At 43.5% G+C, this 17771-nt stretch overlaps 1 protein-coding gene across 4 annotated transcripts in view; it reads right to left on the bottom strand.

The window, feature by feature from the left end:
* obscnb (obscurin, cytoskeletal calmodulin and titin-interacting RhoGEF b) overlaps positions 1-17771 on the bottom strand; it is a 799195-nt gene that overhangs the window by 630290 nt on the left and 151134 nt on the right. For all 4 annotated transcript variants that reach the window (XR_015757277.1, XM_087987576.1, XM_087987577.1 and 1 more), the window contains exons 16-17: positions 9894-10163; positions 6956-7222 (exon numbers count right to left, since the gene is read on the bottom strand). Coding sequence is in view for 3 of the 4 variants with exons in the window: in XM_087987576.1 (XP_087843702.1) it covers positions 6956-7222; positions 9894-10163 (537 nt within the window). In the remaining variant the exon portion in view is untranslated. The remainder of the gene's footprint in view (positions 1-6955; positions 7223-9893; positions 10164-17771) is intronic.

The raw sequence follows: 17771 nt of genomic DNA, 5'->3' as shown, positions 1-17771 counted from the left end.
CCCATGGCAAATGATGGATCATACTCCTTCATCTTGATGTGCATAGTGATTTATCTCCAGATGGAGGCTGCAGATGTGGGTGCACATTTAGAGTAGCCAGAGGCTTACAGTCAAACTACCAATATTTTGTCTTGGTTGAACATTAGTTGTCTCTGACAGCTCTATCACATCTATGGCCCTGATATCTTGGAGAAGTTCAGTGATGTTTCTAGCTTCAACCTCATTTTTCTTTCTATCATCATCATCTGAGGAGGATAGCAGTTCCCCCTGTCACTGCCTAGCAATTCCTCTCCCCTTTCCAATGCAACATAGCACAATGCACGGCAGAACACAACAATCCCGGACACCCTCAGTGGCATGCACTGTAATGCAGCACCAGGACAGTCAAGGCAGCAGAAGAGAACTCGTGCCACCAAGGATTCAAACCTGGACTTGTCCAGACGTCGCAACTTGAACGTAAAATACCCTCCAATTCACAAATGCAGCAGCTTGTTCCCAGTGAGATCTAATGGGTAATGCGTCACAAAGCTGGTTCTTTTTTTCTAAAAGATGTTCCTTTTCTCAAGGATATCATGTCCTTGATTTTTCTCAGAGGGATCGTGAACAGTCCAGGCTCCAAAATGACTGGCTTGATACTGAGAGGCCTTTTTGTTTATATGTAAACAAATGAGACTTTAGACCGAAACTTTTATGTTTAGAAGTGACCTGTATAATGAAAGGGGAGTGGTCAGTCCTAAAAGCTGAAGTCTTGCTTGAGTCAGTGCAGCAGGAACTGTGTATAAAACAGACTGCTAAATTCTCTCTCCTTCTGCCCTTCTAGCTTCGACCTGTACGCCTCTGTTTCAATTTTACTCTATGTTTTAAGGGTTTGTTTATTCTGATTGTTGCATGTATTTTTCAGAACAGCATAATTAAATATAGTTTGGATAGACTGTGTTCTGTAGATATTCTATATTCTGTTGTGTTTCATTCCGTAACATTGTGAATAAATTTTTGTCTGTTTTAAAACCTGGTAGTCAATCGAGCTAACGTACTCCGGGAAATTTTCACTGTACACTTACCAAAACAAATAGCAAAGTTACAGTCTGCATTGCCTGCTTAAGAATGTTTTGAGTGGTCTGGCCGAGTCCATAACACATGTAAATGAAATACTTGGAAACCACACAATGGTCCTGAAGATAACTCCCATCTCCCAAGGCTCATGCTCTATTACTCTCAGAATTGCATGAAACATTTTTGCTCTCACCAGCCCCAACCCTGACAGCACTAATTCTTCATGCCCTGCGTACTCTTCATGCTCGACATGCCATCATTTATTTAGAACAGTATTCCACCTTTCTGTGCCACCAACATTCATTTCTTTTACTCTCTTTCTCTCTGTCTCTCCTACTCTCTCAATCTTGGAGAATAGAGCAAAATGAGTCAAGATAAGTGGTGAGCTTCCTAACATTTGGCTTCTCACCCCTAATGAGGGGACTGCGATGGTAAAAATGAGGACTGCAGATGCTGGAAACCAGAGTCTGGATTAGAGTGGTGCTGGAAAAGCACAGCAGGTCAGGCAGCATCCAAGGAGCAGGATGAAGGGCTTTTGCCCGAAACGTCGATTTTCCTGCTCCTTGGATGCTGCCTGACCTGCTATGCTTTTCCAGCATCACTCTAATCCAGACCCTGACTCTGACTGCACCAAGATGCTGACTGTGTCCAAGCCCTAGACTGGAATTAGAAGCTGCCCTTGGCTTACTGTGCAGGAAACCCCAGACCAAAGACTTTCTCCCTTGACTTGACTGAAGATTGCTAACCGTCATGACAAGTTTCCTGGTTTGGTGTTCATACTAAACAGCAAGGCAATATATCTGCTATCTGGCTAAGACCGAAAAGGTGTGAGCACTAAGAAAGCAAGTGAACAGCCCAGATATCCAGCCTGGTTCAATCCATCAGCTGGATGTATGTCACTGAATGCAAAATTTCCTTGCTTCAGCATCACTGGTAGGTGTGTTTCACCCAAAGTTCAGTGTTGAAGTGCAGAAACATATTATAAGTGATTCTGAGATGCACCATGTAGGTTCTTAAAGGCTGGCACATGTCTGTTACCAATATCTGTTCACATCAGGTGCTTGTTGTCCAACATAGGGGGTCTATGGAGCAAGTGGTGAGCTGAAATTGCTAGGTACCCACTTTGATTTCCAATTTGAAATACGATTGAAAACTGCATATTAATGAGGTAAAATCTGCAATTAATAAGTTAATTAACGAAGAAAAATCCCCTTTAATAGATAACTCACCACTGCCTAGCAAGAATCTCGCCTCAATGTCCAGATCTTAGTTAAAAGTTGCAGCAAGACGTAGCCAACATCAACACAGGCCTTGCTAACTTTCCTGCACAATTCTGCTACATTTTGTGTCACAGCCCCATCATTCAAGAATCTTGTAAGACTCTAGCCCAAACCCATTTCTTTCTGCCCGCTGCTCCTAAAAATAAGAAGCTCAGACAATTGAAAGGTATAAACTTCTAATTCGTAAACAGGTTCCATTCATGAGTCATTTGTAAGTCATTTTGTTTACAAATCAGAACACAATGTAGGACAATACAACATAGCCATTCAGAAGTACAAGAAATGTTCATATTTTCGACCTGCGAATCCATTTTCATGGAACAATGAACCTGCATTCCAAGGTCTCTTGTTTAGCAAACGTTCCTAAGGACCTTACCATTAAGTGTATAAGTCCTGCCCTGATTTGCCTTTCCAAAATGCAGCACCTCACATTCATGTAAATTAAACTTTATCTGCCACTCCTCGGACCACTAGTATATCTGATCAAGATCCCTGTATGATGAGGTAACCTTCTTCTCTGTCCGCTACACCTCCAATTTTAGTGCCATCTACAAACATACTAACTATATCTCCTATGTTCACATCAAAATTATTGATATAAATGACGAAAAGCAGTGGACCCAGCACCGATTCTTGTGGCACACCACTTGTTAAAGGCCTCCAGTCTTAAAGGCAACCCTCCATAACCACCATCTGTCTCAATCCAGTGTCACTTTAAATGATAGTGCTGCCATCCCAAGAATCAGTCTGGTAAACCTTCATTGCATTCCCTCTTTAACCAGAACATCATTCCTCAGATAAACTGTTCAGGTTCTCAGATACCAGCAATTCTGGACCGTTACCTTTTCCACCACCCCTCTCCAATGCCAAAGATAGACAAAGATGAAACCTCACATCAGACCCAAAGGTTGAACCTCACCTAGTGCATGCTATCTTTCTCAAGAAAGTTTCCTGTGAACTACAGGCTCAATCTAAACGGAAACATTAATTTCAAGAAGTTCTTGTTTAATGAGTATTCATGATATGCAAATGCATGGTAAGTAGGTTCCTATCACTTTACAATGTCCACTCCACTATTGACAGATTGGCATTTGAATTTCTAACATTCAATCATGACATCAGAAAAACAAACTTTTGGCTCCACCACATCCTCTGGCAGCTCATTCCATACACTAGTAGAGTCACAGAGTCATAGAGATGTACAGCATGGAAACAGACCCTTCGGTCCAACCCGTCCATGCCAACCACATATCCCAACCCAATCTAGTCCCACCTGCTACCACCCGGCCCATATCCCTCCAAACCCTTCCTATTCATATACCCATCCAAATGCCTCTTAAATGTTGCAATTGTAGCAGCCTCCAATACATCCACAGGCAGCTCATTCCATAAACGTACCACCCTCTGCGTGAAAAGTTGCCCCTTAGGTCTCTTTTATATCTTTCCCCTCTCACCCCAAACCTATGCCCTCTAGTTCTGGACTCCCCGACCGCAGGGAAAAGACTTTGCCTATTTATCCTATCCATGCCTCTCATAATTTTGTAAACCTCTATAAGGTCACCCCTCAGCCTCCGATGCTCCAGGGAAAGCAGCCGCAGCCTGTTCAGCCTCTCCCTGTAGCTCAGATCCACCAACCCTTGCAACATCCTTGTAAATCTTTTCTGAACCCTTTCAAGTTTCACAACATCTTTCCGATAGGAAGGAGACCAGAACTGCACACAATATTCCAACAGTGGCCTAACCAACGTCCTGTACAGCCACAACATGACCTCCCAACTCCTGTACTCAATACTCTGACCAATAAAGGAAATCATACCAAACGCCTTCTTCACTATCCTATCTACCTGCGACTCCACTTTCAAGGAGCTATGAACCTGCACTCCAAGGTCTCTTTGTTCAGCAACTCTCCCTAGGACCTTACCATTAAGTGTATAATGGCCCATCTGGTCCAGATCCTGTTGTAATCTGAGCTAACCCTCTTCGCTGTCCACTACACCTCCAATTTTGGTATCATCTGCAAACTTACTAACTGTACCTCTTATGCTCACATCCAAATCATTTATGTAAATGACAAAAAGTAGACGGCCCAGCACCGATCCTTGTGGCACTCCACTGGTCACAGGCCTCCAGTCTGAAAAACAACCCTCCACCACTACCCTCTAGTCTTCTACCTTTGAGCCAGTTCTGTATCCAAATGGCTAGTTCTCCCTGTATTCCATGAGATCTAACCTTGCTAATCAGTCTTCCATGGGGAACCTTGTCGAACGCCTTACTGAAGTCCATATAGATCACATCTACTGCTCTGCCCTCAACAATCCTCTTTGTTACTTCTTCAAAAAACTCAATCAAGTTTGTGAGACATGACTTTTACACGCACAAAGCCATGTTGACTATCACTAATCAGTCCTTGCCTTTCCAAATACATGTACATCCTGTCCCTCAGGATTGCCTCCAATAACTTGCCCACCACTGAGTAGAATGTGAGGTCTGCAGATGCTGGAGATCAGAGATGAAAATGTGTTGCTGGAAAAGCGCAGCAGGTCAGGCAGCATCCAGGGAACAGGAGAATCGACGTTTCGGGCCTTTCTGAAGAAGGGCTTAGGCCCGAAACGTCGATTCTCTTGTTCCCTGGATGCTGCCTGACCTGCTGCGCTTGCCCACCACTGAGGTCAGGTTCACTGGTCTATAGTTCCCTGGCTTGTCCTTACCACCCTTCTTAAACAGTGGCACCACGTTTGCCAATCTCCAGCCTTCCGGCACCTCACCTGTGACTATCAATGATACAAATATCTCAGCAAGAGGCCCAGCAATCACTTCTCCAGCTTCCCACAGAGCTCTCGGGTCACCTGATCAGGTTCTGGAGATTTATCCACCTTTACCTGTTTCAAGACATCCAGCACTTCCTCCTCTGTAATCTGGACATTTTGCAAGATGTCACCATCTATTTCCCTACAGTCTATATCTTCCATATCCTTTTCCACAGTAAATACTGATGCAAAATATTCATTTCGTATCTCCCCCATTTTCTGTGGCTCCACACAAAGGCCGCCTTGCTGATCTATGAGGGGCCCTATTCTCTCCCTAGTTACCGTTTTGTCCTTAATATATTTGTAAAACCCCTTTGGATTTTCCTTAATTCTATTTGCCATAGCTATCTCATGTCCCCGTTTTGCCCTCCTGATTTCCCTCTTAAGTATACTCCTACTTTCTTTATACTCTTCTAAGGATTCTTTTGAAATCTTTTTTAAAAACTACAACTTAGGTTGCAAATAGACTACTTAGTAGTCCATACAACTCAATGTAATCCACACTCAAAAAATAGTATTTGGAACTTTGGCAAATTGTAGTTTATAAAAGGTATAAGGGATAAAGGCAGGTTAATGGAATTAGATTACTGATTGATCACAAAGGTTTGCTAAATAACACCCCTTCAAGATACTGGACAGGACTTTCCCACTATGGGTTGAGACCCCAAGATTAGGGTCAAATGTGATCCGTGTCAAAATAAATCATCCAATGTGGATTCTTCTTCATTGATCAATTAGCAGACAGAGAGCACATTCATTGAACTTCTCAGCAACATTAAAAAAGTTAAAATAAAAGCATGGATGGGTAGCCCCTTCGTAAGACAATCTTGTGACCAGAACTGCAGCCAAGTAGCAGTTTGCAAAGTCTTCCTGGAGCAATGACACCTTCTCAGAATCATCACCTCCAGGCAGCCGACGATGTCACTGGGGCCCACAGGCTTGCTGGAAAACACTAGTTGGCCTCCAATCTCTGGTCTAAACCACCCTTTCAATTGGCTTAACAAACTTTCTTCCATTTGTGGGCAAGAAGTCATTCCAATTGAGGTGACCTCCAGGAAAATGGCTCAGGAGCAGAATGGTGCTTGAAAACGACCTTGTCAAATGACAGGTCAAAATTTCACATCTGTCTCCCTCCAATCCTGATTCCATATCAGGCTTTTACAGTCTCCCACCAGCAACCGCTGGGTAGGACAAAGTGGAAGTGGTGTTCTGCAACAACCACAGTCCCTCTCATTACGAAGAACACAAATACTATTCTGCTGGACACTTGATGCCAGCAGAGTAGTATTACAACTTCTAAGGTATAATTTTTAAATGAGGGTTTAACAGTAGGCATTTCTGCAATTTTCCTCTTTAACGAAAGAGAATCCTGAAGAAAGGCAAAGTGTACTGACTCTAGATTATGAAATATATGAAGTCTAAATTTGCGCAAAGGAACGAAAGCTCAGTTGGCTAAGTAAAGGACCCAAAGACAACAATGCAAACCTATTGTGCACATCAGGGAGGAGAAAGTGAGGACTGCAGATGCTGGAGATCAGAGCTTAAAAATATGTTGCTGGAAAAGCGCAGCAGGTCAGGCAGATTCTCCTGTTCCTTTGATGCTGCCTGACCTGCTGCACTTTTTCAGCAACACATTTTTAAGCTATGGTGCACATCAGGCCACAGTCCTCCTCTGCAGCAAGTGTGGTTAAAAATTGGCAGAAGATTTCTGAACCATACCAGGCAACGCTTAACAGAGTGTTAACGACATCACAGTGCAAACTATCATCTTAGGAGATGGAAGGCTACAACTTCTGTGAAAAATATAATACTTACTTTCAACATTTAACTTTGCTTTCGTCTTTTCATGAAGTGTTTCACATGAGTAATTCCCACGGTCCGTAAAGCTCACATTTTTAATGGTAAGAATCTGTTTGTTCCCATCCACCTTAATATCTATTCTTCCATCACTCTGAACAATGATGTTATTTTTCATCCATTTAACTTCACCACAAGGTTTTGAGAGCTCAATTTCAAAAATGGCTGTCTTTTTTTCTTCAACGGTCATGTTCTCCAATTTCTTTTTAAATAATGCTGGAGCTTCTGTTAACAAAATTTCAATAGAACTAGTATTATTGTAATTTTTGAAAACATACAATTAAACCAGTCAGCTTTTGCTCAAGTTATGCCAGTGCAGGAATAGATCACAGGGTTCATTCTATGTGACTAAATAGTAAATCCATAGGCTCCACAGGTATGGGCCTTGAAGTGGAGCCAAATCAATATCAGAGCCTGCTGCCAAAGAATGGTGAAAAAACTGGTCACTGGTGAATGCATGATGGAGTGTGAAGGCAATGAGTGGCAATGATGAATAGCAGGCTGTATGGTGGCTACAATGTGTAGTAGCAATGGGGGTATTTTTAATGTGGGGTCAAGAAGAATAGATCGGATTCACACTGTAGTACATTATTTTCTTTGTGGACAAGTTAATTTTCCCTTAATTTAGCCAGCAATGGTAATGGTTCTTTTGCAGCAAACAGGTATTGGATAGGTGTGTACAAATGGGCAATAAGCCCTTTAATTATATATGCGTATTTCAGCAGCTTAATGCCCACTTCAGGCTGAGTACATTTCAAATTTATCCTTATCACAGAATTAGTACCCCTACAGTGCAGAAAGAAGTCATTTGGCCTACCATGCTTGCACTGACCCTCCAAACAGCATTCACTCTATCCACATACACATACTTTTAAATGGCCTATCCACATATCCTGCACATCTTTGGACTGTGGGTAGAAACCAGAGCACCTGGAGGAAACCCACACAGACACAGGGGGAAAGGACAGTCTCCACAGAGACAGTTACCCAAGGTGTCAGTCAAACCGGGTCCTTGGTGCAATGAGGCAGCAGTGCTAACCACTGAGCCATCGTGCCACCCAAATGTGGAAGGGGGTATGCAATCAGTGAAAAACAAATCACACTGTTCCAAACTGGAAACTTGATTTTCACAGTGGCATCTGTAAAACAACTACACTGATTTTAACTTAACCATTTCCTTTAGTCTACATTCTCTTTCACCCTTGATAACTAATTTAAAGTTCACCTTGTCTTTAGTATTGTAAGAAAATGTGCTGATTTTCACCCATTACTGTGTAAAGTCATTTCTGGAAGTACATTGACTGAGCACTGAAGGGAAGAACTAAGACTCCTGTTGCAAGGTTAAAAAACAAATAAAGAAAGGAAGCAAGATTGGTCAGTGCACTGAGTATAAGAGTTGGGAATTTATGTTGCAGCCATACAGGACCAATCACTGATGAAGCCACTTTTGGAATACTGCATTCAATTCTGGTCTCCCTGCCATAGGAAAAATGCCATAGAAAAGCCATTCCTGATTAAGGGCTTTTGCCCAAAACGTCGATTTTCCTGCTCCTTGGATGCTGCCTGACTTTGTGCTTTTCCAGCACCACTCTAATCTAGACTCTGATCTCCAGCATCAGTGCTCACTTTCGCCATAGGAAAAATGTTACGAAACTTGAAAGGGTTCAGAAAAGATTTACAAGAATGTTGCCGGGGTGGAGGGTTTGAGCTATTGGGAGAAGCTAAATAGGCTTTATAAAATCATAAGGGGCATGGATAGGGTGAAAGTTTAAGGTGAGAAGGGAAAGATTTGAAAGGAACCTTAAGGGGCAACGTTTTCAAGCAGAGGGTGGTGTGTGATTGGAATGATCTGCTCGAGGAGGTGGTGGAGGCTGGTACAATTACAACATGTATGAATGAGAAGGATTAGAGGGATACGGGGAGAAAGTGAGGTCTGCAGATGCTGGAGATCAGAGCTGGAAATGTGTTGCTGGAAAAGCGCAGCAGGTCAGGCAGCATCCAGGGAACAGGAGAATCGACGTTTCGGGCATAAGCCCTTCTTCAGGAATGAGGAAAGTTTGTCCAGCAGGCTAAGATAAAAGGTAGGGAGCAGGGACTTGGGGGAGGGGCGTCGGAAATGTGATAGGTGGAAAGAGGTCAAGGTGACGGTGATAGGTCAGACTGGGGTGGGGGCGGAGAGGTCGGGAAGAAGATTGCAGGTTAGGAAGGCGGTGCTGAATTCGATGGATTAGACTGAGACAAGGTGGGGGGAGGGGAAATGAGGAAACTGGTGAAATCCGAGTTCATCCCTTGTGGTTGGAGGGTTCCTAGGCGGAAGATGAGGCGCTCTTCCTCCAACCGTCGTTTTGTTGTGGTCTGGCGATGGAGAAGTCCAAAGACCTGCATATCCTTGGTGGAGTGGGAGGGGGAATTGAAATGTTGAGCCACAGGGTGGTTGGGTTGGTTGGTCCGGGTGTCCCAGAGGTGTTCTCTGAAACGCTCCGCAAGTAGCGGAGGAGGGATATGGGCCAAATAGTGGCAAATGGGACTAGATTAATTTAGGGGTGTCTGTTCGGCATGGACGTGTTGGACCAAAAGGTCTGTTTCTGTGCTGTATATTTCTATGACTCGAACAAGAATTTGCATTTTGAACTGCAGTCATCTCTTTTACACAGGCAATGACTGGGGTTTTGCAGGCCTTTCAGAATTTTATCATTTTGTCTGTACAGAAGCCATCATTTTCTTTTCTCTAAAATAGGAGTTAATTACTGAAAGGAGTTAGCCAACCATGTAAGTACGCTTTCAAAAGAGGTTTTAATCCAAATATTTAGGGTATCCTTTCAGAACAAATTAGTAATTGACTTTTGTGTGGATCTGTTGTGAACTACTTGTTAACAAAGTAAGTTTGATTCCTCACCTTGAACTTGAAGATTGGCAGTTATTCTCATATCTTCAACTTGTGCAGAAATTTCACACGCATCCATTAGTGTCAGGTGTCTAATGGTCAAACTATGATTGGTTCTTTCGCAGGATATGACATACTTCTCATTTGGACTAATTTTGACTCCGTTCTTATACCAAGTAATTGCAGCATCTTCATGAGAGACACTGCATTTAAAGGTGGCATCCTCTCCTTCCACAGCCACGACACTTTGAAGCTCACTTTTAAACTTAATAATCTTTGGAACTGCTCAGAACAAAACAAAAGTTTTAAAGTTAAGGACTAATCAAGCTTGCAGTTTCAGCTACTATGAACGTATGAACATACAAATTAGGAGTAAGAGGCCATTCGGCCTCTCAAGTCTGTATTGCCATTTGATAAGATTATGGCTGATCTGAATATGGCCTCAATTCTCCTGTATAAAGTTTATGTCCATTGTCAGTCAAGAATCTATATCAGTAAAAACATCCATTACTAGATGGGCACATCTTGCTGATCAATGTAAATGATTTATCAACATCACTAAGTTATCAGTTAAAAATGTTATGAAAGAGGAAAAATACAAGACAAAGGAATAAACACAAACTAGCCATGAGTTCGGACTTGTTTTTCATTCTTTCATGGAATGTAGATGAGCATTTGTCACTATTGGCTGATCTGAATATGGCCTCAATTCTCCTGTATAAAGTTTATGTCCATTGTCAGTCAAGAATCTATATCAGTAAAAACATCCATTACTAGATGGGCACATCTTGCTGATCAATGTAAATGATTTATCAACATCACTAAGTTATCAGTTAAAAATGTTATGAAAGAGGAAAAATACAAGACAAAGGAATAAACACAAACTAGCCATGAGTTCGGACTTGTTTTTAATTCTTTCATGGAATGTAGATGAGCATTTGTCACTAATTCCCAATTAAACCTGAACTGATAACTGGTGCCATTTCAGAGAGCAGTTAAGAATTAACACATTGTTGTTGATCTAGAGTCACATATACTGCAATCCTGCTAAGGACAGCAAATTCCCTTCCCCAGAGGGCATCAGTGAAACAAATGGATTTTTCAACAATCATTAAGTGGTTGTCATTAGAAAATGGTTTACTTTATTTCAGATTTTTAATTAATTTAATTTTAAATAATTAATTTGAACAATGCCGTCTAGTTCCAGACATCCCACCCAGGAAAAAGACCTTGTGTATTAACCCTATCCAGGCCTCTCATGATTTTATAAACCTTTATAAGGTCTGAAACACGTTGCAATGTCCTGCACTGATGCATCGAGTGGACTCGATAGGCCGAATGGCCTTAGTTCCACTTCTATTTCTTATGGTCTTATGGTCTAACATGACCTCCCAACTCCTATACTCAATGCAGTGACCAATAAAGGAAAGCATACCAAACGCCTTCCTCATTATACTATCTACCTGCAACTCCACTTTCAAGGAACTACGAACCTGCACTGCAAGGTCCCTTTGAACAGCAGCACACCCCAGGACCTTGCCATTAAGTGTATAAGGGGCAAGATTAGAGTGGTGCTGGAAAAGCACAGCAGGTCATGCAGCATCCGAGGAACAAGAAAATCAACATATTGGGCAAAAGACCCTCATCAGGAATGAGGCAAGGAGCCTCCAGGTGGAGAGATAAATGGGAGGGGGAGGCGGCTGGGGAGAAGGTAGCTAAGAGTGTAATAGGTGGATGGATGTAGGGATGAAGGTCATAGGTCGGAGAAGAGGGTGGAGTGGATAGGTGGGAAGGAAGATTGGCAGGTATGACAGGTCATGAGGATGGTGCTGAGCTGGCAGGTTGGTACTGGGGTAAGGTGGGGGGGGAAATGAGGAAACTGGTGAAGTCCACATTGATGCCCTGGGGTTTAAGTGTTCCAAGGCAGAAGATGAGGCATTCTTCTTCCAGGCATTGGGTGGTGAGGCAGTGGCGGTGGAGGAGGCCCAGAACTTGCATGTCCTCGGCAGAGTGAAATGTTTGGCCTCGGGAGCTGAAATGTTTGGCCATGGGGCTGTTGGCCCCTGACACCTGCACCAATCAACCCCACCGCCCGACACCCGCACCAGTCAACTCCACTGCCCGACACCCACACCAGTCAACCCCACTGTCCAACACCTGCACCAGTCAACCCCACCACCCGACACCTGCACCAATCAACCCTCCTCCACACACCCCCACACCCCCACAATGCTAGTTTAAATCCTCTCAAGCAACTCTCACAAATCTCCCTAACCAGTATATTAATTCTCTTCCAATTCTGGTGCAATTAGTCCTTCTAATACAGGTCGCTAGTACCCCAGAAAAGATTCCAAAAAATGTGAACCCTTCTCCCCAGATCCTCAGCGATGCATTCATCTGCTCGATCCTCCTATTCCTACCCTTACTAGCTCATAGCACCAGCAGTAACATCAAGTACCTCCTTTTAAAATTGTAGCCTAACTTTTTATAGTCTCCCTTCAGAATCTCATCCTTTTTCCTTCCCAAGTAACTAGTTCCAATGTGCACAACTGGTCCCCCTCTCTTTTGAGAATATTTTGCTCCCTCTCCATGATATCCTTGATCCTATCACCAGGGAGGTAACACATCATTCTGTTTTCTCACTGCCAGCTGCAGAAACATCTGCCTGTGCCTCTGACTAGAGAGTCTCCTACCATAATCTAAATTGCCCGTAGTGTTAGGTGAAGGGGTAAATGTAGGGGTATGGGTGGGTTGCGCTTCGGTGGGTCGGTGTGGACTTGTTGGGCTGAAGGGCCTGTTGCCACACTGTAAGTAATCTAATCTAATCTAAATAATCAATCACTTGGAACCTGACATACCTCTCATTACATTACAGCCAGTCTCAGTACGAGAAACTTGGCTGTTCGTACTACATTCCCGAGAGTTCATTATCTCCTACGTTTTTCAAAACAGCATACTTGCTTCAGATGGGGACAGCCATAGGAGACTCTTGCGCTACCTGCCTCCCTCTCCTATCTTTCCTGACGGTATCTGTCGTTTTTTTTCCCTTTCTATGACTGTCATCCATCACATCCCAACCTCCTGTAAATTCCTTATTGCTTCTAACTGCTGCTCCAACCGATCCATTGGATCTGATAGAATTTGGAACCAAAGACACTTCCTGCAGTCATAATCACGGAAACTCTCCCACATCCAACAGGAATAGCATATCACTCTATTAAAGACCATCTCTGCTCCTTAACGATCTACAGATCCAGAAAATAGTGCAGTCTTACTGCTCTAAAAACCACTGCTCCAGGCTAACTTTGTATTTAAAGTTTATGTTTTTAAGATTTAATCGAGAGACGGATCTCAATAAGACACTCTACTCACTATTGTAGATTTATATTACACTTAAAAACTATGCGCTTAGTTTCTGCCATGCTGTGAGCTCTCCCACACAGATTCCTCCAAGGTCACCTGTGAATTTCGCTGTTCACTAATTTTTATTAGACACACTCCGATGTCCAGAGATATTTGAACTCAAACAGCAAAGGCAGTAGCTGTGCTGATTCAGTGCAGTGTCAGACAGCTGTGTAGATTTCCTTCTGTGACCATATGGTCGCAGCCTTTGTCTCTCTTCCTCCATTTTAAATTACGATTGTTTTGATCTTTGCCTGCCAAAGCTCCAAAACCCAGTGGATATTATCCACCTAGACTTCCAAAAGGCCTTTGATAAGGTACCTTATGGGAGGCTGCTGAGTAAGATGAGGGCCCATGGTGCTCGAGGTTAGCTATTGGCATGGATTAAGGATTGGCTGTCTGGCAGAAGGCAGAGAGTTGGGATAAAAGGTTCTTTTTCGGAATGGCAGCTGGTGACAAGTGGGGTCCCGCAAGGTTCAATGTTGGGGCTGCAACTGTTCACTTTAAATAATAATGATCTGGATGAAAGGACTGGGGGCATTCTGGCGAAGTTTGCCGATGATATGAAGTTAGGCGGACAGGCAGGTAGTTCTGAGGAGGTGGGGAGGCTGCTGAAAGATTTAGACAGTTTAGGAGAGTAGTCCAAGAAATGGCTGATGAAATTCAATGTGAGCAAATGCGAGGTCTTGCACTTGGAAAAAAATAATACAGGGATAGACAATTTTCTAAACGGTAAGAAAATTCCTAAAGCCAAAGTAGAAAGGGATCTGGGAGTGCTTGTCCAGGATTCTCTAAAGGTCAACTTGCAGGTTGAGTCTGTGGTTAAGAAAGCAAATGTAATGTTGTCATTTACCTCAAGAGGGTTGGAATGTAAAAGCAGCAATGTGCTTCTGAGACTTCATAAAGCTCTGATTAGGCCCCGTTTAGAATACTGTGTCCAGTTTTGGGCACCACACCTCAGGAAGGACATACTGGCACTGGAGCGTGTCTAGCAGAGATTCACACGTATAATCCCTGGAATGGTAGGCCTAAAATAGGATGAACGGCTAAGGATCGTGGGATTGTAAACATTAGAGTTTAGAAGGTTGAGGGAAGATCTAATAGAAACTTACAAGATAATTCATGGCTTAGAAAGGGTGGACTCTGGGAATTTGTTTCCGTCAGGCACAGTCTTAGAATTAAAGGGAGTCAATTTAAAACGAAAATGAGGAGACATTTCTTCAGCCAGAGAGTGATGGGCCTGTGGAATTCATTGCCACTGAGTGCAGTGGAGGCCAGGACATTAAATGTCTTCAAGGCAAGATTAATAAATTCTTAATCTCGCAAGGAATTAAGGGATACGGGGAGAGTGCAGCTAAGTGGCATTGAAATGCCCATCAGCCATGATTGAATAGCAGAGTGGACTCAATGGGCCGGATGGCCTTACTTCCACTCCTATATCTTACGGTCTTATAGTCTTAAAGCAGTAATTACTGCTCCTCAAATTTGAGGATATCACCTCCAACACCTAAAACAGCTCTTACAGCCACAACTTTTTTCCCATCCTACATCTTTGATTACCCAGAATAGTCATCTTCCCGTCCCACAGACGCTTTCACACAGCTCCAACACTCTCCTTCCACCTGGACCCATCCTTCTGGCCTTTTACCTGCACTCGATCTGTTCATTGGGAACTATTGACGTTACATTGGTCGCCTCAATTTCTCTACACCCCTCACTCAATCCAACCTATCTCTCTCCAAACTAACCGCACTCCTTTTGCTTAGATCCAAGCCCAACTTTGTTATTAAGCCTGTCGAAAAGGGTTATGCTGTTGTAGTCTGGCGTACTGATCTCTACATTGCAGAGGCTTGGCACCAGCTCTTAGATACCTCCTCCTATCTTCCCCTGGACCATGACCCCACCATAGCACATCAGGCACATAGCAACCACAGTTATTGACCTCATTTGATCTGACAATCTTCCCCCTCACTGCCTTCAAGCTGATAGTCCCCCAGTCCCATACAGCTCACTTCTAACTCTTTCTGAAAATCCACAAACTGGACTGCCCGGGCAGAGCCATTGTTTCAGCCTGCCCCTGCTCCACAGTACTCATGTATTCCTATCTTGACTCAGTCTTTTCTCCCCGGTCCAGTTTCTGTCCCCCGTATATCAATGATTCCTCTGACACTTTACGCCAGTTTCCAAATTGCCAGTTTGCAGGCTCTAGCCGCCACTTCTTTACCATGGATGTGCCTCATCATCACATGTCCATCCCCCACCAGGATGGTCTCAAGGCTCTCCACTTCTTCCTGGAGCCTGAACCGTCCCCACCCATCACCACCCACCTCCGCTTAACCAAGCTTGTCCTCACCCTCAACAATTTCTCTCCTCTCATTTTTATCAGGTCAGAGGGATGCCAGTTAGTGTTGCTGTCTGTTAGTGAGGTATGTGGAACATTCCTTGTTCCAGTCCGTCTCAGGCCCCCACCCACAATTCTTTCTCCGATATATCGATGATATCATCAGTGCTGCTTCCCTCTATTGTCTGGAATTGGAAAGGTTCATCAACTCCACTTCCAATTTCCACCCTGCACTCAGTTTCACTTGGTCTATCTCTAACTCCTCCCTTCCCTTCCTCGACATCTGCTTCCCTTTCTGGGGATAGACTGGCCACTAATATCCAATATAAATCCACCAACTCCCACTGCTACCTCGATTATACATCCTCGCACCCTGCTTCCTGTAAAGACTATTTTCCCAGTTCCTCTGTCTCTGTCACCTTTGCTCCGATGAGGCTAACTTCAAAAAGGGAGCCTCCAAAATGTCCTCAACTGAGGATTCCCCAGCTCCGTTGTCGACAAGGTGCTCAACCGGGTCCAATCCAGCTCCCGCACATCCGCTCACACCCTGTCTCTTCCTTTCCGCAACATCAATAGGGCTTTCCTTATCCTTACCTACCATCCCACCAGCATCCACATCTAAAAGATCATCAACAGCCATTTCCATCACTTCCAGTGAGATGCCACCACCAGACACAAATCCCCTCCCTTGTCTGCCTTCCGCAGGCACCTTTCCCTCTGGGATACTCTAGTCCACTCTTCCTTCATTCCCAACAACCTTTCTGCCAACCCCCATCCCCACAGTTCCTTCCCATTTACCTCCTCAGTATCAAAGGAACCAAACATACCTTCCAGGTGAAGCAACACTTTACCTGCACTTCTCTCAATCTAGTCTATGCACTCGCTGCTCACAATGTGGTCTCCTCTACATTGGGGAAACGAAGCAGAGACTGGGTGACCACTTTGCAGAACATCTAAGTTCCACAAGTCAAAAAGACTTTGAGCTTCCAGTCGCCTGTCACTTTAACACACCACCCTGTTCCCTGTCCAACATCTCTGTTTCTGGCTTGCCACAGTGCTCCAGCAAAGGTCAGCATAAACTAGAAGAACAACACCTCATTTTCTGCTGGGGGACCCTGCAGGCCCCTGGCTTCAATATCAAGTTCAACAATTTTAGGGTCTAAACTCTCCCATGTCCTAGTCCCCTACTCCACACACCAGGCTTTGTTATTACACAGTCTGTCATTATACACTACCTATTGTTAGCCACTAACAGTCTCCATTAACAGCTATTCAACCTCCCAGCCAGATTGTTACACACTCCTTTGTCTATCCAACTGTAATTCTCTCTCTTCGTGCTCTAGACCTACATATCATTTACTCCTTACCCCCTCCCCCATCCTATCTTCTGCATATAAACTGACATTTACCTAGTTACTATCCATTCTGAGGAAGATCACCGGACCCAAAATGTTGACTTTGATTTCTGCCAGATCTACTGAGCTTTTCCAGAAACTTCTGTTTTTGTTTCTGATTTACAGCATCCACCATTCTTTTGGTTTTTATTTAATATTGAACTCACTGCCACACTTCTTCTAGGCATGCCCAATTTAATAATATTAGTTTGCTCTCTCTCCACAGATGCTGCCTGACCAGCTATGATTTCCAGTATTTTTTGTTTTCAGTACAGATTCTAGCACCTGCAGCAATTTGCTTCTGTATTGTAGTTAAAAGTACTCTTAGCCCAATGAAGGTTGAGAATGAGGAAATGGTAGTCATGCTGAATGATTATTTTGTTTCAATATTCACAGTAGAAAAGGAGGATAGCTTACTGGAAATCTCTTTGGGAAATTTTTGGAGTTTATAACCAAGGATAGGATAACTGATCATCTCAAAACACTTCAGTTAATCAGGGAGAATCAGCAAGTTTTCATGAAGATTGGGTCATGCCTGACAAACCTCAAGAGTGTTTTGAGGAAGTGACAAAGGAGGTGGTTAGAGGTGAGTCAATAGATGTTGTTTCCATGGACTTCCAGAAGGCTTTTGATGAAGTCTCACATAAGAAACTGTAAGCTAAGGTGAAAGTCCACAGAACTGAGGGCAAATTACTAACATAGATAGGAAATTGGTTAAATGGCAGGAAACAGAGACTTGGACAAATGGATACG

Source organism: Chiloscyllium plagiosum, unplaced genomic scaffold, assembly GCF_037043375.1.
Source record: "Chiloscyllium plagiosum isolate Xiang-an unplaced genomic scaffold, Cpla_swu_hap1 HiC_scaffold_5, whole genome shotgun sequence".
In the NCBI taxonomy this organism is placed as follows: domain Eukaryota; kingdom Metazoa; phylum Chordata; class Chondrichthyes; order Orectolobiformes; family Hemiscylliidae; genus Chiloscyllium; species Chiloscyllium plagiosum.
Note: the sequence above shows the minus strand (reverse complement) of the source record. Positions and strands in the feature narration are given on the sequence as shown.